Genomic DNA, 27731 nt, shown 5'->3' with positions numbered 1-27731 from the left:
CATAATGGTGTCTTTATTTCGCCAATTGCCCAATTGTGATCATCATACTTCCCCTTCCCTATTCCCTGGTCGCAAAATTGAGACGGATTACAGCATGATAGAATTACATCAGGTTTGTTTATTCAACATTTAATCCTTTCACATCAGCGTTCTTTAAGAACTTTATCAAGCAAAAAAAACAAAAAAAAAAGAAAAGAGAACTAAATTAAATTTATACGAACCTGCATCTACATCACAAGAGCCGGCTCAGGTCAAACTGTAAAATCGTACGGTTGGAAACTTTCGCGGAATTTCTTCGTAATGGCTTCTTCTTCGTCCTTCTCCAGATTACACTGCCGCCAGTCGATTTTCTCCTCGCAGTTGAGCAGATTGTCCGCGCAGATGATCTCCCGCCCAAAGTGCAGCGGGAAATTGCGCATCTGTTTGGTAAACATGATGTTCCCGTCGGGAAGTTCCGCCACAAAGTAGGGACACTTCTGGGGCAAATCCGCCGGCGATTGTGGCTTTGGGACCGTTTCCAGAGTAATGTTGTGCTCCTCTGATTTGTCCTCCAGAACATGCTGAATCTTCCAGGCCACATTGTTGTCCACTCCGATGGCGTTGATCTGGAGATGGCCTGTCTTGTAGTTCCGCTCGTACAGGAAAATCGTTTCCTCTCGATCTTTGAAAAACTGCGTTAGGGCCAGCTTGAACTTGTTCAATTCAGCCCACTGCTCTGCGGAGAGTAGCGAAGCGTTCTGGATATGCGTAATGGACAGGATCAGAATGTGGGTTTCGTTCACCGGTCCTTTGGCCAACGCCAGGTAGAAATGTTCTCCAACCGATATGATCAGATGCTTCTCTATCGAACCGGAAGACAAACAAAACCAACATTTTTCCTGATCGAAAGTCGGTTTCTGACGCTTTTGGTTCTGGTCCTGGTTCCCGCTGATACGATTGCCCTGGCTTTTGCGTTTCCTCGCATTGTCGTCATACGAAGAGTTCATATCGTAAAAATACTGGCCGCCGCCCCGATCGTCCTTGGAGCCTTTGTCGCCGCTTTCGGAAAAGTTCATCTCAGCGTAGGGAGAAAGTACCTCGTCGGTCGTTTTCTGAATCAGTTCAATGATTCGCATTTTCTCCACCGGAGTAAGAACCAGAGCGTAGATGTTCTTCTTTTTCTCAGGGTTTCCAAAGTCAGCCAATGCGATGAAACGGGTCGCGAGCTCCATCTGTGTGTTTTTATCGGGTTTGTTTCTGGAATTATATACAAAACAGGCGTTTTAAAATTGAGAAAATAAAAGTAAAAACCCAGATTAATCCACCTAGTGGTGATACAGTAATGTTCCGATTTTATCACGCCCTCCGCACATCAGTCCTTTATTTTTCATTAATCTACTGTAACATTTGAGAGCAAGTGTTTCCCCTCTTCTTCAAGATGAATGTTGAAAGCTCGCTTTGCAACGTTAAAAATATTGAAAATACGTGTAGATTTTGTGGAATATTTAAAAGCATTTTTGAAAAGGGGCGTGATAAAATCGGAACAATACTGTAGTGCCTTTCTCGTCGAACATGTACTCATGATCTTTCCTTGGTTGAGATACGACTGGGATAATTTTGCTTCACAATGTTGGCTTCAGCCTTTTGGGGGAAACGGAAACACTAGTTAATGATTTTTTCCGACGTTTCGGTCCGTATGAGGACTTTTCAAGGGTTCAATCGGTCAAGGTTTCCTAGTCAAGATGGCCTTGATTAACTTTAAAATGTCACACGGAAGTTTTGGTATTTATTGAGTCCGTTCGGTTTGAAACCGTCGTGATGCGGACAATCTCTTACCTATCGGGCGCTCTAGAATTCGGTCCCTGTTTTTGGAATCTTCGACTATTGCTTTGTTTAGCTAGTTTCTGTGCATGGGCCATTATTCCGAAGCATGATATTTCCGTCGACGTAATGCGAACTGTTCCTGAATCCTGAGAATACCTTATTTAGAAAAGCAATGATTTTAATAAAATTGGGAAACTTAATAATTGAACATATTCCGACGTTACGTTAAACGTAAGACAGAGCTGAAAAATATCAGAGTTTTCAGTTGACTGCTTGAGCACCTTCACTATCACTGAAGACCGATCAACTTCAAGACGATTATTACTAGCTAGGATATAACGTCTTTCACAATCACAGATGACTTTACGGTCTTCGACATAGTTTTTTCTTCACACTTTAGCCTATATTTTATTATCATAGGTTTTAAAATTCATGTAAAATTTGACAAAAAATGCAAGCAAGTGAAATTGCCCATCTAAATCCCATAAAAAAATTCCCAGTAGTTTTAGACGCAAAATAGGATTGAAAAAGCGTTGATGCGATAATTTTCATTTTCTCATATAACGTTGACCTATCCTACTGTATATTTCAGTGATCTCAGTATCTCAGTGATTTGATAAGATTGCTTTAGTACAGAAAAAAAAAGACATATCATTTGTAACATATTGCTATTATGGTATGTGGGGGCAAGATGGGTCAGGGGGCAAGATGGGTCAGTACCGTTTTCAACCGTACTATTTATTTTTTGAATCTTTCTATAATTTTCCCAGATGAACGACGTGGATACACAAAAAAGTGATATATTGTTTTTAAAATTCTTTACGTTCCTTACGCAGAAAAAAATAAAATATTTTTTCGTTATACTCCTTATGCTATACACTGCCTATGATCGCATAATTGTCCCATATGAATAGGAAACCCAGCGAAAATGGGACTGATATGCGATCATAGGCAGTACATTCCATATAACTACGTGTAATGTGTAGACGGGGCAATATGGGTCACCCTAATTTTTCGGTATGTTTGCATAGTTTTTAAAAATGTTTTATTTTTCATAGAAAGGCTATTATGTGACCTACATTATCGAAGCGACTAGAGCGCTGAAAATTTGTGAACATATTTTTAATATTTTTCTACAAATAATATAAGTTTTCAAAGTTTTTTTATGGCTACCTGAATAAAAATATTCTATTTCTGAGAATAATCTACCGATATGTTTCAACACTTCTTTCATGTAATCTGTACGTATGTGAAGCTTAGATGTATAGAGAAAAAATAGAAGATCTAGTATTTTTTGTTGGAGAAAAATCGAATTTCTGATAGCTGACCCAATTTGCCCCCGTAGAAATGAGGTGGGGCAAGATGGGTCATGTTCTGACAATTGTTTGTCAATAAGCAGGTTTCAAACTGTATGACCTTTCTATACCCTTATATCATAGCTGACTAGTGTATCTGGAAATCGTGATAGAAAACAGAGAAATGCTATTTATATTCAGAATGTTATAGGGATCTATTTCTTAGGTGACCCATCCTGCCCCAACTTACCATATATTCATCGTTACAAAAAAATAAGCGCCAATTGCTAATCAGGTTGCGTTTCACAAGCCGCTGCTGGCTTGATGTTGGTAGTGAGTAGACGTCAAACGAGTAAAAACGATTAATATTTGATTCAACCGGAGAGCAGTCCTGCAAAATATCAGTGTCAGGGTGAAAACACTCAAATCTCGGATACTTATTCAAAACGACGTATCAGCATAGGATTTGCGTGTATTATACGTCGTTTTGAAAAAGTATCCGAGAAATACAGAAAATTGAATGGACATTTAGCCCGGTCAGCTCTCGCTTTCAGCACGCTGCATGTGAGTGTGAGTACCTATTTCATTTCGCTCCCGTGTTGCTGATCGGAAAGCACATTGACAGGAAAAACAAAACGAAGAAAATGAAAAAAAGCAAAATATCGCTATCATAAAGGCCTGTCGAAAAATTGCAGCACTGCTACTCACTCTCCAATGGACAGTGAGTAGAGTAAGACGTCTGTATGTATGTGGCCTTCGTTCAGTAAAGATTTTGTTCTCTTACACATATTTATCGCTTGCATTGACTTTGTTCATTTTTGTAGTTCCTGCGAAGCACCCTACGAAGCACCCAATGCTGGTTTTGCATCACTATCGGTAGCCTCTAATGTGGTCTGAGCCTATTTTCTTGCTAATCGTTCCTCATGGTTTAAAAAAGACCGCGGTTTGATGTGTGGCATGCTTCCGGCTGGACACCCTAGATCGGTCCCGGAACACTATCGGTAGCCTTTATAAAGATCTTCGTTGTGGTCTGAGCCTATTTTCTGGCTAATCGTTCATCACGTTATTCAAAAAGTCGCTGTTTAATGTGCCGCAGGCATAGGTTTTGATCTCTACTACATTTGACCACTTCCAGCGGGACACCCGGAACCGGTTCCGGAACTCTATCGGTTGTTCCAAATATGATCTGAAACTATTTTCTTTTATCAACCGTTTATCAGGTTGCCTGAAGCGCTTGCGATTTGATGCGTCGCATGTAAGGTTTTGGTTAACTTTTGTACTTGGCTACTTCCGGCGTGACATCTATTTATTTAGTTATCACCGTCTTCGACACTTCAGTCGTACAGACTGCACTAAGTCTAGATTATCTTAAAATTACACAGATCTCATAATATAATACTTAAAACTAGTTTTGGACATGTTAAAATCAAATACACTAGATACGTCGTTAAAATGTCTAATACAGGAGTCCAACGAATTATTGTAACCGTAATTTGTCCTGTGATACGGAACTGCTAGTAGGGTGGAATATCGGAAGCGTCGAGGAGGAACATTGAAAGGTATGCGGACGAGAAGTTCTGGACAGTCTACGATTCCCATTATGATGTCGAAGATGAGCAAACGTTGATGATTTACGCGTCTGGTAGACAAAGGCTGCAAACCAATCAACTGGCACCGATCCGAATATGCAGGAAGGTTGGTTGGATCGTTCCAGGGAAGCCCTCGTAATGCAAATCGTACGAACTTCTTCTGTACACGTTCGATTGAAACGATGTGTGTAACATAATAAGGAGACCATACTGGAGCTGCATATTCTAAAATGCTGCGCACCAACGCACAGTATAACGCTTTAAGTGCGTATATGTCTGTGAAACCGGATGCATGGCGGCGGATAAACCCTAGAACGTATAAGGCTTTAGCTGTTGTTTTTCCAATGTGGTCGTTGAACGTGAGTTTAGCGTCTATGGTAACGCCCAGATCGCAGATGGAGGTGCAACGTGGCAGCAGTTCCGTGCCCATGCTGTACTGGTGTTCCACGGGAGCATTATTACGGGTGAAGGATATAACCTTGCATTTTTTGCTGTTGACGCGCATGCCGTTGTTATCACACCATATTAGCATGGCGTCGATATCCTTTTGTAGAACAGTGCAATCGTTTGGTGACTGGATAATACGAAAGATCTTCAAATCATCCGCGAATGAAAGTTTGAGTTAAGAGAGAATCAAACTCAAATCATTCACGAAGATATTGAATAGTAGTGGACCCATCACACTCCCCTGGGGTACACCAGACGTGATACGAAAAGAGCGAGAGCGTGCCGAGTTGACTGCTACGTATGATGTACGATCGGCTAAGTATGAAGTAATCCACTCGGTAATCCAGTCTGGAAATCCAATGTGCTGAAGTTTATCGATGATCAGGCTGTGTGGAACAGTGTCAAAGGCTTTTGCGAAATCGATATACACCGCGTCTACTTGTCTCCTCTTTTCCATTTCACACGATAGGGTTGTGACGTAACACATCAAATTTGTTGTAGTCGAACGATGTTTCATAAAACCGTGCTGACTGTCCGTGATGATGGGTGATACAATAGTGTAAATAACGTTGTGTACGAGTTTATCAAAAACTTTGCTAATGCAGCATAGTATGGAAATGCCTCGATAATTCTCCACACGATTGATGTTTCCGGACTTGTGAATTGGAACGATAAACGCTGTTTTCCAAGCAGCTGGAAAAATCCCTTCTCGTAACGAACGGTTGAAGATAGTTGCGATAGGGGCTGCTAATTCACTAGAACAGTTTTTCAGGAATACCGGAGGGATGCCGTCAGTTCCAGACCCTTTTTTAGTATCAAGGTCGTTGATTGCGATCAGCAGTTCATTCGAGGAGAACTGTATAACAGGCAGATTAATGCTGTGCGTGGGAATATGGTCAAAGCGATCTTGACGAGCTACTGGAGACACTTTACTGAATACACTCTCGAAGAACAGTGAGAAGAAATCGGCCGCCTCGGAATTGGAACTAGCTGGGATATTGTTGTAACTCACGTTGCAAGGAATGCGAGCAGCTGATTTTTGTTTCTTTACAAAGTCCCAGAAGCATGACGGGTTCAGTTTTACATTGTTCTGGACATCTTCTATTTATATAGGACTCGTATGTAGTTAACAAAATTGACTTGTACGTTCCCTCGACCTCGCGGAGAATAATTCGGTCGTTATCAGATTTGGTGAGAAAGAAGCGACGCCGTGCTTTTCTCAACGCGTTTCGAAGATGACGAAGCTCACTGGTCCACCAAGGTTTGTTGGAGGTTGAGTTGAACACACGTCTTTTGCGAGGCACACAATCGTTAAAAATTGCACAGAGCTTGCTGTAGAAAGCGGATACTGCATCATCGGTAGTACCTATTTCCAAAGGATGATCCCACTCAACCTCGGAGAGCGTATGTCTCAACTGGTCGTAGTCACACCTGTTGAAATCGTAAGCATCGGAGCATTCCAATGTGCTTACAGGAGCCATCCAATCGTCTCCGCTCACATCAATCAGTAGTACGACGGGTGTGTGATGATCGTCAACAGGCAGCAGTGACGTAGGAGCAGCAAAAATGTCCATTTGCTCCGGTAGGCTTACGAATACGAGGCCGAGAAGATTTCCGTTTTTGCTCACAAAACTATTGATTTGCCTCAGACCAGTAGCAAACATGGTTTCTGTGAGAAACTGCTCTTTCTCGGATGAGATGTTTGAAGGAATGTAGCCATTAATGTCGTCGTCTAATTCCCAGCACAGTTTTGGAAGGTTAAAGTCACCCAAAGACAGAACAATGTCCGCATCAGACGCTTGGCTGACGATGTACTGAACTGCATTAGCATGAGTAGCGTATAGATCGACATGGGTGCTTGGTGGAAGATAAACAGTGATAATGTAGAGTGAACGAGTTTTCGACTTAATGCAAACTGCGGTTTGCTCAAGCCTTTCACTATTCGGTATTTGAATAACCTCGCAGTGAAGGAACCGGTTCTGCAACACTACCGGTTCCGATATGGCCTGAGAATGTTTTCCTGCCTACTGTTCATCAGGCTATCGAAAAAGCCGCTGTTTGATGTATCGCATGCATGGGTTTGGTTTACTTTCATATTTGGCCACTTCCGGCGGAACACCCAGAACTGGTTCCGGCATACTACCGGTTCAGATATTGTCTGAGAATGTTTTCCTGCCTACTGTTTATCAGGTTATCGAAAAATCCGCTGTTTGATGTGTCGCATGTATGGGTTTGGTTCACTTTCATATTTGGCCACTTCCGGCGGGTCACTACCGGAACACTACCGGTTCATATATTGTGCATCCTAGCTTAATCACTCAGATCCTGCTGATCTGAGTCAGCCGCCATGAGATTGCGCCCGTTTGATTTGTACACGGCGGCTGACAGCTCCACCCGGCGGCTGCAAAACAGTTTTAGCCAAGCTGCACACCGTTTACAAATCATACGTGCGCGGTCTGGCGCGATCTGAGGCTGCGCGTTTCGAACGCAGCTTGCTGAGAATCTAAGATAAGCGCGACAATATGGTCCGAGAATATTTTCCTACCTACTGTTCATCAGGCTATCGAAAAAGCCGCTGTTTGATGTATCGCATGCATGGGTTTGGTTCACTTTCATATTTAGCCACTTCCGGCGGAACACCCAGAACCGGTTCCAGAATACTACCGGTTCAAATATGGTCTGAGAATGTTTTCCTGCCTACTGTTTATCAGGTTATCGAAAAATCCGCTGTTTGATGTGTCGCATGTATGGGTTTGATTCACTTTCATATTTGGCCACTTCCGGCGGGTCACCCGGTACCGGTTCCGGAACACTACCGGTTCAGATATGGTCCGAGACTATTTTCCTGTTTACCGTTCATCATGTTTTCGAAAGTGCCGCGGTTTGATGTGTCGCATGATTGGGTTTGTATTGTTTTCATATCTGGCCCCTTCCTGGGGTACCGATTCGAAAAACCTAAATGGCCATAACTCCGGAACGGCTGGACCGATTCGAACCATTTTCAATAGGAAACAATGGGACCAGATTCCGCGTCGAATGAACCGTTGGTCATTAAAATCGGTTGAGGTTTACTGCCAAAAAGTGATGTGAGTTTTTTTTTGTACACACACATACACACACACATACATACGCACACACACACACATACATACACACACACAGACATCACCTCAATTCGTCGAGCTGAGTTGATTGGTATATGTGACTCAACCCTCCGGGTCTTCTATCAAAAAGTCATTTTTGGAGTGAACATATAGCCTTTCCAGTACACTTAGTGTACGAGAAAGGCAAAAAGTGTGAACCCTATTTTCTAAAGATTGCTCTTGATTAGAATAATACGGGACAAAAGAATTACAAAAGGTTCAGTACATTATCATATCCGAGAATAATTTCAAGTGAAGTAGCAACAGAAAGAACAATCACAAATTATCTAGACACCGGAAGATAGTCAATCCATACTATGCCAGTCATGAGGGTACATTTGATTGTAGAAACAAGTTCAAGTGCTTCTTTTATTGTAGAAAGGAACTTCTTACTCAACAGTGGAACAAAACTTTGCACAAGATTTCTGAACATAGAACATTAATATGTTTATATATCCCCTTTTTCTTTTTGATCTAGGCCTTGGATAGGACAGAACTTAATCCTTTTGAAGCAGTTTACCAGACGTGCACGAATAATGTGGTAATCAAGAAAACCGGGTTGTTGCAAACTGACCCAAAAGGTTACGGTAAAAAGTGTGAAAAGTAATTTTTGTAGTAATTAGCTAGATTTTTTTTACCGAGTACGAGTTTTCTGTATTATATTAGTCTGATATGTTATAAACTAGTAGTTGTACCTACTTATAAAGTAAGTTATTGCTGTTCATTGTACTTATATGTTGTATTTGTTGTAATTGTTTACACCGTATTCAATAAGTTATCAAACAGAATACAAGTTTGGTAAATAGAACTTTATTGGCCACTAAATACCATGACCATTTCATCTCACAAATGTCAGAGGTTTATCAACGTTAAGATCCAATCAAGTCGCATTCAATTTGGTATCAACCATAAAGTACATTTTTTCATTTTCATTTCATTTTCATTTTGCTGCATTTGGTGGGGCAATGAGAGCGCAAGTCAGTCCAAGGCCGATGATAAGGAGGGGTAATGGCTGAATAGTCTTTGCTGACCACATAAACGCCATGGGATAGGAAAAGGGTATTTTGGAGTGGGATTGAGGTGTTGGTACAGACTTGACAATATCAATGCTATTCAGAGGCAAAATAATTTTAAGGCGCAATAGTGAATCGCATACCTTCCAAAACCAAAAAACAATAATCCACAAAATACCAAGCAAGTCAAAGAAAGAAAAAGCGTCCGATTGTTTATTTTGTCAATTATAACAAACGGAAACTTCTACCCTCTCCGACTCGCCAGTCACCCCGGAAAAAATGTTCCTTCAGTTCTGGAAAATATATCATCCCCAATTAAGCCTTTAATCGAATTGTCCGCATGGTCTTGTAGTACCCCTGCTAGGTAAGAACCAGTCATTGGCATACATATTAAATGCTAAACATGACCCCATGGATAGCATTTGCATATGTAAAAGCTTTGCTGGTGTGACTTTCCTATTAGGCAATTCTCTCATCACATGTTTGTCTTCAAAACCTTGTCAAGCTTAGAAAATTGGAGTTAATAAACAATACATTACAAGGTTCGAATTCCCATAGAATGAGATCATTCATTCGCACTACAACACCATAGGAGATAATATCACATTGGCTGATTACAGTACAAATGCGAAAAATCTCTCTTTTCCCCCTATCCGCAACCCGGGGACGCGCCCTGTTGGATTTCGAAAGCCTCGGAGAATATTACAAACCTCCAATGGCATTCCCATACACTAACCCACATTGCCCATTCAGGGGTCTGACTGGGCCTATTATCCTTCCTCAATTTGTAATATTCTCACCAACTTGGACTTATATTTTCCCGGCACATAAATGACTTCGACAAATGTTCGATATACTATGCAGCATTATGATCAGTATAACAATATCAGATGACTTGAAGTTCTGATTTTTACAGAATTGTTTGCCATTGATTATAAATTCAGCTATTCCAATCACTACTGCAAAGCACATCGACTACATGCCTGAAATCAAAGCTTCCTGGAAGATATAATCCAAGCCCAGTGGTATCAACCATAAAGTACATTGCACTTATAATAGTGTAGGGGAAACGGCTGTTCTCAAATTTGTGACAAACAATGCCAAAGGATCGCCAATCCGGAGACGGCGAGTTCTCTCGTTCCGGTTGAGAAAACTTTCTCGACTCCCTGGGCATAGTGTATCATTGTGCTTGCCTCACAATATACAAATTCATGCAATGGCTGGCAAATAAACTGCCGCCACTCGCATAACAGTCCCATCTTTGCTGGTTTTCCTATTCATATGGGACTGTTTTGCGAGTGGGGGCAGTAAAGCCCTTCAATTAATAACTGTGGAAGTGCTCAAAGAACACTAAGTTGAAGCAAGGCAGGGCAAGTCCTAGTGGGGACGTAGATCCATAAAAAAGAAGAATGCCAAAAGATTGCAAAACCCTGTACTCACGCATATATCAAATTCAATACTTACCGATACGGAGGCGGCTCGTAGTAATCTGCGTTGAGACCACAAACGTGATACCGCGGTTTAATCGCGTCCGCCAGCCATGAAATCCACTTCGAGCATCCTTTGGCTTCCGGTTTCATACCCGAGGGCCACTGCGACGTCAGCAGTAGATCCACTCCCCGGTAGTCTCCCATGTTGGATTTGCTAGCGAAGCAGGAATCCCTCACGGCCATGACGTCTTCCTTGGTAAACTTCCACTCAGGCACCGTTCTGGGATTGTCTCCTTCGGCTTCCGTTCCACTCACGTAGGCGATCTTCAAGCCACTGGATGTTGCGTAAATGCCCCGCTTGCCCAAGTAACTCAGGTTGGGACAAATGTCGTCTTCTGGGATGTCCTTGTAGAACTTGGCCGAACTTTCATCGTTCGGACCAAGGATGTACGTCGGAATAGCAACTGCAAAAGAAATTGTTTTTTAATAGTTTATTTTCAAAATTACGGGATTCTATAACAGTTCAGTATTATTAGGGACAAGGAAACAATTGTTTTAAACTTTAGCCCCCAACGAATCCCAAATCAATTCTTTCACTCACTTGATTTCCTCCTGCTCTTGTATTCGTTCAATTCGGCCACTTCCGCCGCCGGTCCGAAGAAACTCCCAACGCACAGAACCAAATCGAATGGACCAGATTTTTTGTTTACGCTTTCGATGCGCGCGAAAAATGACTTGAATTTGCCTTTCACATCTCCCACGATGAGACTGCGGATTAAAACGTTGATTTACGGCAAAAGCTTCAAGTAACTGTAGACATTATACTTACATCTTTTGCTTTGCGTCCATAGCACCAGAAATGTGCACAAAATTGGCCTAAATTTGATGAAATTTATACATTCAAGCCGCAAATCACCTAAAGCACGATGTTGATATGCGCGGTGCAAGCTGTTTATATTTTGTTTTGTGATGTGACGCGTCAAAACAAAGATCAGAGCTGTGCGATATCTGCACGGAAATTCGAAGCAAATCAAATTCGCATGCTCGTAATTTTCGATGGGTAATTTATACTCAAATTGAAGCACTGGCAAAAAAAGACACTTTTGAAACCAATTTTCACAGCGTTTTACATTTTCGTCCATGATTATCCTTTCATAGCTCTGTGCGGTCAATACTGCGTCGCTGAGGATTGCGGACTGAAATTTGACAGCAGCCAGGCTGCTGCCAAACCTCCAAAATGATCAGAGTGTGTCTGGATACAAGTTCGGTTTGCTTAGTCACGCTAAAACAAGTGAAACGTTAAAAGACACACAAACTTTGCCATCAGATACGAAAATGTTCTTCTAATGTTTATTTATTTGAAAATTATGTGTAAAACTTGTCCAATGTTTGCAAATAAATCTTCCAAGCCCATATAGGACCAAATCAGCTGAATATGTACGTTTGATTCTGTTTGATTGTAACTTTTGCTGTTATTCATCTGTTTAAACTTTGTGTGGAGTAGTTTATGCGTGCACTTTGAAATAAATCTCCATAGAGATAAGCAACTCAACCACCGACGAACCGACGTGACAGCTAGAACAAATAAATTCAAATTTGTTGTCCGCGACGCCATGATGAAAAATAGCCGAACACTATCGCCACCTCTATAACGGCTCGCGATGATTTGATAGCTCGACACCAAACCCCCGTGTGTTCATATAGGAAACGGTTCGCATCTGTGCTGATTTGACAGAAGCGATCGCTCGCTTCGCTGGTCGACCGTTAAATTAGGGGGGGACAGTTTTGGATCGCCACTGTCACGTCGGTTCGTCGGTGACTCAACAACGGGGAGCACTGGAAGAAAACGTACGTGCTCAAATTGAATGACCAAAATAGTTGAGTCCGCGTAGCATTAATTATACGTCGTTTTCAAAATTTGTTACTGAATTCTAAAGCATATTTCAGGCCAAACATTTCAATAGGTCCTATCTGCATTTGAGAGGCTCTCTTTGTTCACTTTCTCTTTTAATTATTGCAATGTAATGGTACACTTTTCAACTACTTTTGAAGTACAAATCAAAAGACGATTGTTTTGACCATCGTTCTATGCAAGGAGACAATCATTATTCAAATAAACAGCTGAGATATTAACGAAAGAGAGGGAAACCAAAGAGAGCCTCTCTTCTGCAGATTGGACCTTTAGACATGTTTGGCCTGATTTATTAAAAATCTGAACTGTTCAATTTAGATTCATAAGTTTGGTTAAGAAAAACGTATGAGCTTCAAATTGAAATTCAAACAAACAATTTTGCAGTTGCCCCTAGAATTGCTTTGAAGCCACTTCAAGAACTTGTCAAGCAGCTTTTACAAGAATTTCTTTTGAATCGCTCCAACAAGGTTTGCTGGATTTACCCCTGAAATTTCTGGTGGAGTTGCGTCAGAAGGATTTCGAGAAATTTCTTGAAGTTTTGTTTAGTTTTTCTAGAATTCTCTTGGAACACCTCCAAGAACTCCTCTTAGATTTGCCTTTGGAACTGCCCTGGATTTACTTCAGGAATTCCTCATTCATCGTTTCCAAGAATTTCTCCTAGAATAGCTTCCGGAATTTTCCGAAAATTTTCCAGGAATTTCTTGAATATTTTAGTAAATTCATTCCATAAGTCTCTTCTAAAGTTGATGAAATACTTCATCATTAAATTTCTTCTAACATTAGATTTTTAACAATTGTTCCCGGAAATTTCTTCAACATTATCTTCTAAAGCTGCTGCATAAGTTGCTTCAAATTTATTATTCAAATTTTCCGTTCTAGGCATGTTTTGTGTCTTGGTGCAAAAATTCTTTTTTTGTTTTTCGAGGAATTTATTCTAAAGTTGTTTAAGAAATTTCTGTTAGAGTTATACCGGATCATTTTTCTAGGAAATGCTCATATAATTTCCATGCAGTATCGCCACAACTTTCTCATTGAGTTTCTTCAGGTTTATTTTCTCCAGGATGATTTGAGTTTCTCCATATATTTCGCTAAGAGGTGCATAAATTTATCTCCAATAATGTTTCTTGGACTTTCTCCAAAAATGTATCCAAAAGTTTCTCCAAAAGGGCACGCAAGGAGTCGCTTCATGAATCTCGCCTGAGATTTATTTCTTTGAGTTCGTTCAGGAGTTTCGCTTGGACAATTCAAATTGGATTCGTAAGTTTTGTTTCGAAAAATGTGTGAGTCTTATAATAGAAATTTAAACAAACAGTGAAAATTAAACAAAATTGGCAAACTAGTTGAGATTTGTTGAGAATTTTGTCAAAAACTTCGGGCTTTGTATTTTTATGTTCTTGGGAAAGGCGAAATGTGAATTATTTGCTCAAATTATTTGACTGCGCTTAGAAACTGCAACAAATTTTTAAATGATTCAAGATTACATTTTTAACAAACTTTCATTTGATTCGTACCACTTATAAATAACTATAAGCTGGCTTCGTGACTTAGCTGAAATGCCGAAATATTTCGGAGTTCGAATCTTACCAGAACGGATTGTTCTTTTTGTTTATTTATCATTTAATTTGTGTTCAACACTATGAAAATTGATCAGCATTTTTTTTTGTTTGATTTCTTAATAAATTTAACGAGTTATTTCAAATAATCGTTCAAAATTTCGTTTCGCCTTAAAGTACTCCGCGGGCCGCAATAAGGCTTGGAGGGCCGCATGCGGCCCGCGGGCCGCAGGATGAGCACCACTGTTGTAGCGGTTCAGTGTGATTTCGAGGCCAGTTAGTGGAAGATGCTGCAGCACATACGCACTGGAGACTTCGAAGGATGTTTATTTTTGAGCTCGTTCCATTTTATCGTAATAATTAATGCTCAAGGATGTATACAATTCTGCTCTGGTTTTTGTGTATTTATCTAACAAATATTGAAAAATTCGTCACGTCATGTGTCGGCGCTAGTTCCAAATGCACATTTAGTTGATAATAAATATGTTTCTTCCATTTTTTGCATGTACACAAAAGTTTGAATGGTTCGTCATCTTCGGTGTCGACATTTGTAATACATATTTTAGTCCAAATGAATAAATGGTAAAAGATAGACCGGAGACGAACCAGCCTCGGGCTGAAAGTCTCGATAATAAAGACAAAAAAAAGATAGACGGCGAACCATACGGTAAGGTCTTTCTGATTTATTTATCACGTGCAATTTTGTAAATACTTGTGAATCGATCGCGTTCAGCATTGTCTCGCGCGGAAACGCAAACTACGGGTGCGTTGGTGTTTAACATCAAAAAATCAAAACATTACATTCGTTAACCACGACGAATTTCTGAACGCATCTCCATTTCCCCTGTCCAAACTCCTAGTGATTTCTCGTAGTAACGCAGAGAATTCCTCGGTTATTGGCCTAAGCGAGAATCACGTCATCACTTCCTTCCCTACCCTCAATTGACCTGCATTCGGACGCGGCCGGCGCTAGTATTGCTCATTGAAAAGTACTGCGGTAAAATAGAAAAAATCCAACGGGGTTGCGGTGGTTTCGACCGCCGCAGTCGTTCCGCAAACGTCAAAAGTGCTCGGTTCACGCTAAAAAGCTCTCACTCACTTGGTTGCCATAAAATTCAAAAATAATGAAAATTGTTTCATTTATGGCTCATGTAATCGCAGTTGCTGCCACAACATGTAACTTATTTCTAAACTATATTAGGTGTAATTTAAGCACTTTCGTATGCAGATGTACGCCATTAAACATAATTTAGATTTTCAACTATTTATTTTTGTTTCAAGGTTGTGTGCATTGTTTTTGAAGTGTGCAGCAGTTTGACGTTTGCGGAACAGGTCTTCTTTGTCTTCTTCACTCCGCCAGGTTGGAAGATTTCTCTGGATAAGCAATATTGGGATTCCAGTATTTACACAATGAAGAGAAAGCTATAGCATCATCTGTTGGTTCTTTGTGTAAATGCAGTTGTCCTTGCAATTACAGAGGAGCAACCGCGGGCGGTCAATCATGCTCATGCTCATGCTCATGCTCAGTAATGCATGTCAATATATGTATGTACATTATATTTGCAATACGTTCAGCTCCAACAGCGTGGTTACTTGGGTATTGTTTATGGGACTACTTGTATGATACTTGTTGTCTATATTTATTTATTTATCTATTCATTTATTAATTATAACAGAACACATACTATATTCAGGAGAAAGGGAACCCTGGCGGCAAACTTTACAGCAGAATAAACTATATCAGACAATCGAGTTAAGCTCAAGTCGGAAGAAACACGTCAAACCGTTTCCGCAGTACCGGAGAACATAATAACCCCAGAGGTTTCCAGAGCCCGCTCGTGGCTGCAGCTTAACCGACAACCGCGGAACAGTGTGATGCAGTTTTGGGAAATCACAGTGGGACGGGAAAGACTTGCTTAAGGATCAACGGAAAAGCTCAAAGCTCTTGAAGAAGTACCCGCACTTTGGTGATGAATTCGGATTTCAACTCGTAAGTGTTTTTTCGAAGATCTAAACTAAATCAGACATTAACATTTTATTACTTCTAGCTCGATATCGACTATCGATTGTTTGCATTGTTTGGCTTTGTAGACGCGTCTGAAGTGCAAGCAAAGTGGGAACAGCTGCTCCATCCGATCAGCAAATACATTGCCAACCACGGAAAAGACGTCTCGGTTTCAGAACTACTGCCTGTATTGACAAGCAGTGAATACTCACTGGGTTAGTATGTATTGCCGAGTGTCGTACAAGGAATAGATGTTTACGTTAAGGTGTCATCAGTACTCGGTCTGCCGACATCAAAGATTTCCAAACTGATTTGGGAATTTGTACTGAAATTTGTTTATGGTGCAGAAAAAGGCAGCGCATACGCATCTGTAAACAAATAAATCCGATTTATTGAATCATGTTCGTAGCGTGTTGAATCAAAGGGTGCACTGTGCAAGTATCGTCCGTAGAAGCATTTTTAGGACATCTTCCGGAACACAAGCCTCCATCAAACTTTCGTTATCATTGTCCGTTTCCCGGAAGCCCTCAATTATTTACAAAGACATATCCATTCAGACGTCACTTCATGCAACATCGTTTCCCTCCAATCGAAGCGAACAATTCACTGCAAGAGCTGATGAATCATCCGACCGCAGTGAAGTAATCGGGCGAGTCAACAGATAGTTCAACTATACCTGAAAAAGTCCAAAAGGTTGAGAATAACGGTTCTTACGCTGTTCAGAATTTTGAAATAAATAATAAGGCGATCAAGGATTCAGCAATATCATTCACCCTTAACTTTCATAAGGCAAATTTTCCAAGACAAGATGTTCTAGACGTTCAAGAAGCAACTCAAGTAATATGTTCAAAATTTGCGGATGGAATTCCCTGGGCAAAGGCACAACCTTGTGATCAGCTTGATTGCTGTCAGGTCTCGGGGCTTAAATGCATCTTTACTCTACAGAGAAAGATGCACACTCGTGGTGTCACCAAGAATCGATACTTTCCATGATCAGACAAAGAAGCTCTGGGGTCCTTTTTAGTTGTTTTTGATATATTTTATTTCTATTTGCAGGAAGGAAGTCGATACAAAATTTTCCTCCACTTTGTTATAATTATTAACTAAACTTCTTAGTACTGAAGACACAAGAACAAGAAATACAAGAAACTAACCTAATCTGCTCACTGAAAATCAAGCATCGTTACCGTTTTGTATGAAAATGGATTGCCGGTAGTTTTGCTTTGTCTGACACTGTATGTCCAAAATTCTTACTGCATTATTGGTACCATTTTTTCAAAGGTAAATTACGTTGACCATATAATTAACAACACATTCTTTCACAGCTCAATACCAAGTTAATCTCCCACCTTTCCTAATCCTTGAGGTTGCAATACCTACTCCAAAATTCCACAGATTCAATGTTAGGAAGAAGTTTTTGATACCAACGCAGCTTGACATGACGAAAACTGATCACTTATTTAGCAAGATGGACAACTTAATTTATTACGACAAAGTAGATATCTTTACAAAGCCAACGTGTGATCAATACTCATTTCTTAAAATACATTATTGACGTCAATGAGTTCTATCTGATACTTTGGACAAACATTTATCATTTCTTACTAGCTGAACTGAAAACTCATAAAAAAACATCATACTCAATGAGTATTACTCATCTGACCGAATATACAAATTTTTGTTGATCTCTAGGTAATATTAAAGCATGACAGAAAGATAAAAGAAATTTTGTTAGACGCTTCTTTTTGATAACGACATGATTAGGATTACAGCATACTTAATTGGACTTCAATGAAAATTCCTATAATTATTCTATGGTCTATAACTCAAATTTTAGTATTGAAATATAATTTAAAATATAATTTTCTCTTTTTTAACTCAGAATAGTTGATCTTATTTATTATTCTATGAATTAATTGCATTTTAAATCAAGAAGTATATCACATACTTATCGTCTTTGATAATTACCATTATTTTTTATTTGGATACAATAATAATCAACAATGATGATCAACGAAATTTTTAAAATTTCGTAGTATTATTTGCATTATTGTGCCAAGTCTAATCCAACCCCTTTCCCCAACCCATACCATTACCCATCCGATGGTGTTCATGTGGTCCGCACGGACTATTACGGCCATTACCCCTCCTTGATCTTCGGCTTTGGATTGACTTGCGCTCTTATTGCCCCACCAAACGCTGCAAAATGAAAATGAAAATGAAATGAAAAATTTGCGGATGGAATTCAATCTTTGAATGCAGTAACAAATTTTGAAAACGACGTATAATCAATGGTGTAGCGTCGTTTCAAAATTTGTTACTGAACGTAACGACTGATGATCCTGACATAAATTGTTGTTTTGAACGGTATACTAGTTCTATGAAAATCATTTTTCAGTTTATAGACAGTGACTATAAGTTTTTTTTAATTATTGAACGAAACAGGGTTATTTGAATTGCCGAAAGTAATTGAGCTGGATGAAGGTAAATGCCAATACGTTGGTGACCCTGATAAAGAAATATCTAGTCGAAAGTCTTATTTAGTACTAAACCCAATTCACTTCCACATCAAGAAGTTTTTTGAGGCTACAGTTTCACTGAAGGACACCCTTGCCCGAATAGTAACGTAGGAGCATACACCACAAATAACACATTACGTTAATGGATCGGTCTGGAAAGATATCAAGAAAAAAATATGCCAATGGACAGGACAAAAGCTATCTTATTCCTCTGTGGATATATGCAGATGAAGTCGAAATTAATGACGCTCAAGGACCACACAATAAAATTGATTCTGTGTGCGGTATTTATTATACATTCCCTGTACTGCCAGAAGAATACTCATCTAAGTTGTGCAGTATTTTTGTTGTTGGTGTTATACGAAAAATGGCAATTCAAAGCGCAGGAGTTGATAATCTGATAGAACAGTTGATAATCCCGTTTAAAAGAAGAAGGAATAATAATGACCTTGGAAGGAGCTGATGTGAAAGTTAGATTTATTCTTTGTTTATTCCAAAGTGATAATTTAGGGGTACATTCTTTGCTTTCCCTGTCAAGTAATTTCAATGCGACATACTATTGTCGGTTATGCAGTAAACCTAAATACTAAACTCCAAAAGGATTCTAGTGAATGCATTGATAAGTTACGAACAATCGATAACTATAACGAAGCTGTTGCATTAGGTAAACATTCTGAAACAGGGATTGCTGGTTATTCGAATTTCTATGATTTACCTTCTTTCCACGTTATCAACAATACAAGTGTAGATGCGATGCGATGCATGACTTATTTAGTGGTGGAGTATGTAAATATGGATTGATTTCTGCTTTGAATTATTTTATTTTTGAGAAAAATATTTCACACTAGTTCAGCTTAACTTGCAAAAACAATTAGTAGGTCAATCTTCCGTAGATACTGGGTTACGACGAATACCAGATTTCAGTCAAGTTTATAATAAGAATACCAGGTCTAAAACGGTTACTATGAGGATGACCGCTGACGAGATGCGCGCGCTTTGTCACATTTTTTTATTCATAGGGTGGGTGTACCAATTATGGCACTACATAAGGAAAACTATTTATACAAAAATAACGAGAAGACCAACGAATGTCATTAATAATTTAAAAGACAGTTTAGTTTCCATACTTAAAAATATAGAAACGGAGCCAAAACTACTTTTAGTATTGGTTACAGCGTGTGCCAATGATAGGAACCCTGTACCAGTTATGGTTACATTTCATAACTTCGGTTCCTTTTCGCACTATTTGCATGCATTCCGTATGGGGTTAGCCATAACTGGTACACTATGGCGAAAAAAGGTGCAAGGAAGCCGAAATTTTAAGAAAAACGATTTATTTCTACCATGATTTGAGGAAAATGTGGAATTTAAATGAGTGCGACTATCTTTTGTGAACGTGATCTGTTGTTCACAAATTTTTTCTTGTTGATTCACATCGTTAAAGGATGAAAATAAACTATGACGAATAATTGGTACTATAGCCATAATTGTTACATTTACCCTAGTAGGTTCATTTGACCCAGTAAGCGATTCAGTTTTGGAATACTGTAGAGTTTTGATCAAAATGACAGATAAAATTCTTTCTAGGGCATTCACAACCGAAGACATAAATGAACTGAAGCACCTGATAGAATTGCATCAGGTTATACAGGACAGCGGCCCCGTTGTTAACATGATGTGTTTTAGAAACGAATCTAAGCACCAAGGGTTTAAAGAATTATCTCATTTCATCACTTCTCGTGTTAACATAGGATATATACTATGTGTTAAAGCTTGTTTACAATTTGCCTACGATTTATATCACAAATCGTTCATGGGAAACAGTTTCGATGGCAATTTCAAGCCGTATACATTAAAAACAAGACCATATCTATCAAACCTTGAAACTGACACCCCTTGTCCCCACTGAGACAAAGCATGCTTCTCAGCTTAGTGTTCTTTGACCACTTCCACAGTTATTAACTGAGAGCTTCCTCTGCAAATGACCATTTTGCATGTGTGTATCGTGTGATAGGCACGATGATACTTTATTGAAGCTGAATCTACTGATATTTTACCCATGAATTTTTCCTTCTTTTAAATATAGGCTGTTCTTTCTAGTTTCATTGCTAAAATAGTTTTTGGCGCTGAAACTGCTGATATTCAATTCATAAATTTTTCCTTCTTTAAAACATAGGCTATTCTTTCTAGTTTCATTGTTGAACTAGTTTTTGGCAAAAATTGTTGGAAAAGGTAAAAACAACGGCTAACTTTCAATTCGTCCTGATGACCATTCGGCCTAATGACCATTCGGTCTAATGACCTTCGGCCTAATGACCCAGCATCATCTGCAATCAATTTGGAAAACAAATTATGTCTACATTCATTTACTTCGGCTGGTTTCATTAGTGGAGTTAGGTGACACAGATTGACTATAATATCAAACGTGAAAAGGACATGATTGAAATGACTACCATGTAATTTACACTGCACAATGGGTCCAGAGCCGTGTTTACGAAGACAACAATGTTTGTGCCTAAACCTTAAGCTTTAGATACATGGTGTTTTGGGAAAGTTTTTTCTTATTTTTCGACCTTTTTTCTCATTATTGTGAAATTAGGGTGGTCCCTCTAGTTTCGCTGATCCAAACATCTGCTTTTTAATAGTTTTATGTACGTTCACAAAATGTTCTGCAAAGTTGTAAATAAACTTATTTGGAGCAAGTTTGCCGAAGAAACCATTATTCTATCTCTTCTGGTTCCTAACTTATATTTTTTTTAGAAGATTCGTGTTAGGGTGATCCATAAATTGCAGTTTTCTTGAAATAACTTTTAATTCGTTCGTTTTTAGTAAATACTATGTTCCGAGCACTTTTAGAACTATCAACGACGCTTATTTTTTTCAAAGAGCTCAAAGTTCTAACTCTCATAGTTAAAAAGATATTGGCATTTTTCTTCGAAAAATTAGTTTTTCTCAAAATGTCATAACTCAAAGAGGAGCAAATGGATTTTCAATCTCTCGGTTGCATTGGAAAGATCCTACTCTGTTCTATTTATGGTGAAAAAACTGCAGGTACCTTTTTTGTTTAAAACTTTTTATTGAATTTTGAAAATGCGATTTTTTTCATGGAAAAGCAGTTGTAACTTTGAAAATCGATTAGATACAACTTTGGCGTCTTCGACAAAATTGTGAGTTTTTGTCTGCTCTAAAAGTGCCTAGAACAAAGTATTGCGAAAAAATCAACATATAAAATTATATTGAATAAAAACCGATTTTCATATGGAAAGCGGAACAATTTCAGCAAACTCGACTAGTCTTTGTTAGATAGATCGAAGTAACCATGTCGAAAATGTTTAAATTTGCTTATAGTCCATAATTCGACTTAAAATGTGATTTTGAGCTGATTTCCATCAATTTATTTTTTAATTTCATCACTTCAATGTATGGATAGTGAAAATGTCAATCACAAGTATATGTTTATGTTAACGTAAAAGCCTATCAAAGTTTGATTTATAATATCTTATCAACATTGTGCCTAAATGGTGATGACAGTATAAATAAACATTGGTTCTAGAATGAAATAGATGACCATTTACCAAGCTACTTTGATCTATCTAATAAAGACACTTCAAGCAAATGTTTAATTTTTCATATGAAAATCTGTTTTTACTCAATACAATTTTATGTGTTGATTTTTTCGCAATACTTTGTTCTAGGTACTTTTAGAGCAGACAAAAACTCACATTTTTGTCGAAGACGCCAAGTTTGTATCTTATCGATTTTCAAAGTTACAGCTGCTTTTCCATGAAAAAAAAAATCGCATTTTCAAAATTCAATAAAAAGCTTTAAACAAAAAAGGTACCTACAGTTTTTTACCATAAATAGAACAGAGTACGATCTTTCCAATGCAACCGAGAGATTGAAAATCCATTTGCTCCTTTTTGAGATATGACTTTTTGAAAAAAAAAAGTGATTTTTCGAAGAAAAGTGCCAATATCTTTTTAACTACGCGAGTTAGAACTTTGAGCTCTTTGGAAAAAATATGCGTCGTTGATAGTTCTAAAAGTGCTCGGAAGAAAGTATTTACTAAAAACGAACGAATTAAAAGATATTTCAGGAAAACTGAAATTCATGGATCACCCTAACATGAATCTTTAAAAAAAATATAAAACAAAAAGTATACTTAATTGGTACCGTAAAATGGGGTATCTTTGATAATGCGGGTATCTTTGATAGTGCGACAGGCATTGAATTGTTTATCTTGTAACTATGATTCCTTCAAATAGAAAAGAAAAAGGTAAACGTAGATCAATTCTATACATATGAAAGTTCATCAAAGCCGTATTTTCATCTAAACCGAGTTTATATATTGTCGCGCTTATCTTTTATTAGAGTCCTGCGGCGGTCGTACGCTCGCAAGGCATACCGCCGCATGACAGTCGCAAGGCAAAACAAAAGAAAAAGTGTTCCCGCCAAAAACAAAAGCACGTGGGTTTCGCGAAGTGACAGATGTTTTTGAATGTATTTGTGACGAACGGCAAAAGTAGCTCAGTGGAATGAGTGTTCTTCCTGTCAAACCCCATATAGTGGAATTATATACTTTTGAATCTGGTGACGCTGTTATGATTAGTGACTGTCGCGCTGATATCAGAAGCCAGAGGCAGATAATCGCCATATTCTGATTTTTCTTGAGAGGCATAATACCACTTTTTGAACAAAAAAGTTAAATTGTTGATATTTTTGTCATTTGTCAACCCCTTCAAACAATTTGATATACGACTTCGTTTCAACTATTTATTCATTGAATGGACTCTTATTCTCGATAGATTCATCACAGTAGATTCCAAATCTGGCCTTGAATCTCTTAACGAAGTGTGTTTATACGAAATGGAAGCAACTTTGAAAATTAGGACATAAACCTCCATACATCGATAAACGCCTAAAAGTATACAATGCCCTTGTAATTTTATGTAGATAAATCTGTATTGTTCAAAATTTGGTAATAAAACATTCAAAAACTATAAAAAAAAGGAAAACTCACCATGAATAGCATGTAATCATATGTTGATGTACCGTTATACTTATGACACACATGTGATACAAGAATCACTGTACAATTGCGCTTGAAATGAGTGCCATGCTGAAAATTCTCTCAGTTTAAGTTAGTCTTGTTAAAATTTTCTTGACACTGCGTACCATTGTACAGGAATCACACTCGTATCACATGTCTGTCCGGGGTATTAAACATATATTTTTACAAAGATAATGATTTTTTATAGCTAAATTCACTGCGTTTTTCACTCAGTACTCCACAAACTCATTTTTATATGTAAAATTTAGTAAAAAATCAAGGTTTTGATATAAAAATTCTATCTAATATATTCCACAAGGCTTCTCTCATCATGCTCATACTCCTAAGATTTCAATCTGTGATTATTTTTGAAGATTTGATGTGTTTTTCAGGGCACTATCGAAGTAACCCCAAAATGAAAATCTGATTGTCGTTCATATGGAAAACTAAAAGCCACCCAAAATATTTAAGGTTATCGAATATTTCAATTGCAATTGATAACTGATACCCCAGTACTTGTTTTAAAAATATAAAGCTAGGGGAAATACTGTTACATGGAAGAATATCATGATTAACTTTAATTGGCTTTTTTCGGTGATACTCAAAGTAAGAGGGAGTAAGGAAAGTAATGAAAGAATACCGTCAAGGCGCCATTCACCGTGGGGGCTCCATTCACCGTGTGCCTTCGATTTTTTTTTCATTCTTTCCATATTATGATTGAATGATATGACAATTTCCCTTCGATTTCACCAATACAACACTAATGTATTGTTACCATGCCAAAACGCTCATTAGAAACATTCAAAAGTATCATTTTGACACTAAAGTGTGTTTACATGACGCGGGTTTCTGCTCGTTCACTGCATTCATAGTGAAAAAACGGAAACTGCGCTAAGGTGATTTAAGCGATAAACTAAATGTAGTATCGTTTTTATTCCACCAAGAAGCAATTAAATTCACATATCAGGTATGTATTTTGCATTACCGAAGTAAGTTTAACAAAAAAGTACGATCTCTCGTACTTTTTAATTGAAACAAAAAGGCACGGTAAATGGGTACCCTAAAGATCAATGGTCTCCATTCACCGTGCCCCATATATCTAGAAAAAATCGAAAATTTGAACATTCGTTTTTCTAATAAAATCTTGCAAGTTATTACTTGAAATGAATTTAAACGAAGAAAATTTCCTTGGCTGGGTTGTTTTGATCATTTTTAAACAAAGTAGAATAAAATTTCTCATACACGGTGAATGGGTCCCTACTACCACGGTGAATGGTGACCTACCACGGAATTAGGCGACCCTACTACCCTTTACTAATTGTACTATATCACCAAATTTTGTGAAAAATTTTCTACTCCTGTGGATATTGCTTTAATTTTAACCTATAATGAAGGCAATTAAAAGCGGCACCAACAATGTTTATAAGACTGGTGTCAAATGACAGCCCTTATTTGTACTGAATCCCCTTAAATCCACGGTGAATGGTGCCTTGACGGTACGATGGATAGATACGCAAGCGAGCGATAAGAGAATTTGAACAGAAATTGAAATTAACAGAGGGCCATTGTTGAGCAACACAATCACAACGACGATCTTCTTGCCATGCGTTCTCGAGTTGAACGGCTAGGTAATAGTAGTTAGATGAATAGGCTCAGTGTACCAGTTATGGCTATAGTACCTCAAATTCGCCATAGTTGATTTTCAACCTTTAAAGATACAAATCAACAAGAAAAAAATCGTGAACAACAGATCACGATCACAAAAGATGATTGCAATCATTCAAACTTCACAATTTACTCAAATTATGGTAGAAATAAATCATTTTCCTTAACTTTTCGGCCTCCTTGCACCCTATTTCGCCATAGTGTACCAGTTATGGCAACTCCCATAAGGAATGCATGTAAATAGTGCGAAGTGGAACCCAAATTAACAAATGTGTCCATAACTGGTACAGGGTTCCTATCATTGGCACACGCCGTAATAAATACTAAAAGTAGTTTTGGCTCCGTTTCTATATTTTTCCTGTAAAGTATTAAAACAAATCAATCATTTGACTTATTGTTTACATTCGTCTGTCTTCTTCTTATTTTTGTAGAAATAGTTTTTCTTAGGTGGTGCGATAACTGGTACAGGCACCCTACTACTATCCCTAGACTGGCAAAAAGATCGTAGTTGTGATCTGTTAAATGTTGCTCGGCGGTATTTTCGGTTCTATCGATCGGTGGTACTTGTTCAGAGATTCATGACGAGCGAACGTTACTTATTGGATTTTTTCGCGTTTTCATCTCGCATGCTCCTAATGATCCTTATTGAGAACCGAAGTTTTATTAGTTTTTGCCAATTGGATTCTATATTTACTAGGTTTAATTTAATTAAATTAACTTTAATTGGCTTTTTCGGTGATATGAATACTACTCATTACATTACTTTCATTACTTTCCTTACTCTCTCTTACTTTGAGTAGTATTCATATCACCGAAAAAAGCCAATTAAAGTTAATTATGATAAAGTCATGCGGTGATAAAACCTAGTAAATATGGAAGAATATCAAGAAAGTTCGCTGAAAAACTATCAAAGTTACCCCCATTTTACGGTACGAAAGTCATACTATATTTAATATAAAAACCCAAATTAATCCACCTAGTGGTGATAGTGCCTTTCTCGTCGAATATGTTCTCATTATCTTTCCGTCGACGTAAATCAAAGTGTTCCTGAATCCTGATATTTTTTATTTTAAAAAGCAAGCATTTTATCAAAGCCGTCATTGAATTGAAAACTTATGATGGCACATAGTCCGATGTTATGTTCAATGTATAAGCAGAGCTGAATAATATCAAACTTCTCAGTCGACTTGTTGAGCACCTTCACTCGCACTGGAGACTGATCAATATCAAGACGATACCAACAAGCTAAGATATAACTTTTTACACAATCACAGATCACAAAGCTTTTTTTTGCACATTTTAGGCTATATTTTAATGACAGTTGAAAACAAGAACGATAGGTAGTTAGTACAGTGAGACGTCTGTTTGTATGTGGTTTTAATTTGTCAAAATTTTGTTCGCTTACAATTTTATCACTTGCATTGATTTTATTCACTTTCGTAGTTTTGGCGAAGCACTAAACGCTGGTTGTGCAACCCTACCGGTAGTCTCTAATGTGGTATGAGCCTATTTTCTAGTTAACCGTTCCTCAGGTTATTAAAAAAGCCGAAATGTGGTGTATCGCATGGTATATTTGGTTACTATCGATGCGGTACCGGAACAGGTTCCGGAGCACTACCGGGTCTCCTAAATATCGTCTCAGATTATTTTATTGCTAACGTTTATATGGTAACCTAAAAACACGATTTGAATTATCTGGGTATAGATCATTTTTACATTTAACCACTTCCAATGAGACACCCAGAACTGGTTTTGAGACACTACCGGTTCTCTAAAATATGGTCTGAGGCTATGTTCTTACGAATCGATCATCGTGTTAACAAAAAAGCTGCTATTTGATGTACTGTCAAACACCGTGTAATCCTCACTCTACGATACGACACTTTTAAATTTGTACCTCGCTCATTCGACATTTGTCGAATTAAAAAATGATCAAATGTCACAGTGTAATACTCTGGAAACACGAATGATCCGATATTGTGCTGTTACTCACACCCGCAGCTGCTCCTCGTGCAGCTGTTATTTCCTGAAGTTCAAATTGGTTGTTTTCCGACACTTGATCCGTTTGGTAATCAACCGCAGTGAACTTAAGCCAACAATCGTAAAATGAACTGTAGGATTTGACTGCAATCATTGTCGAATTAGCGTGGTTTTATGGTACCACACATATGGGTTTGGTTCAATTTCACATTTTACCACTTTTCTTTTTTAGACTAGTATCATGCAAATTGTTAATCAGTTTTCCTGAAAAGTCGCGATTGATGTTCCTCATGCATGGGTGTGGTTCATGTGTGCATTTCGCCAGTT

The 27731-nt window shown here is 38.3% G+C and overlaps 1 protein-coding gene across 1 annotated transcript; it reads right to left on the bottom strand.

Moving 5' to 3' along the window:
- Positions 1-98: 98 nt before the first annotated feature.
- LOC109408168 (CWF19-like protein 1 homolog) lies at positions 99-11708 on the bottom strand. Its single transcript, XM_019681408.3, has 4 exons — positions 11550-11708; positions 11322-11488; positions 10755-11184; positions 99-1236 (listed from the first exon to the last, which is right to left on the bottom strand). The coding sequence occupies exons 1-4, from the start codon at positions 11567-11569 to the stop codon at positions 252-254; spliced, it is 1602 nt and encodes a 533-aa protein (XP_019536953.3). The 5' UTR covers positions 11570-11708; the 3' UTR covers positions 99-251.
- Positions 11709-27731: the final 16023 nt, after the last annotated feature.

Source organism: Aedes albopictus, chromosome 2 (assembly GCF_035046485.1).
Source record: "Aedes albopictus strain Foshan chromosome 2, AalbF5, whole genome shotgun sequence".
Lineage (NCBI taxonomy): Eukaryota > Metazoa > Arthropoda > Insecta > Diptera > Culicidae > Aedes > Aedes albopictus.
This window is presented reverse-complemented; position numbering and strand designations above follow the sequence as displayed.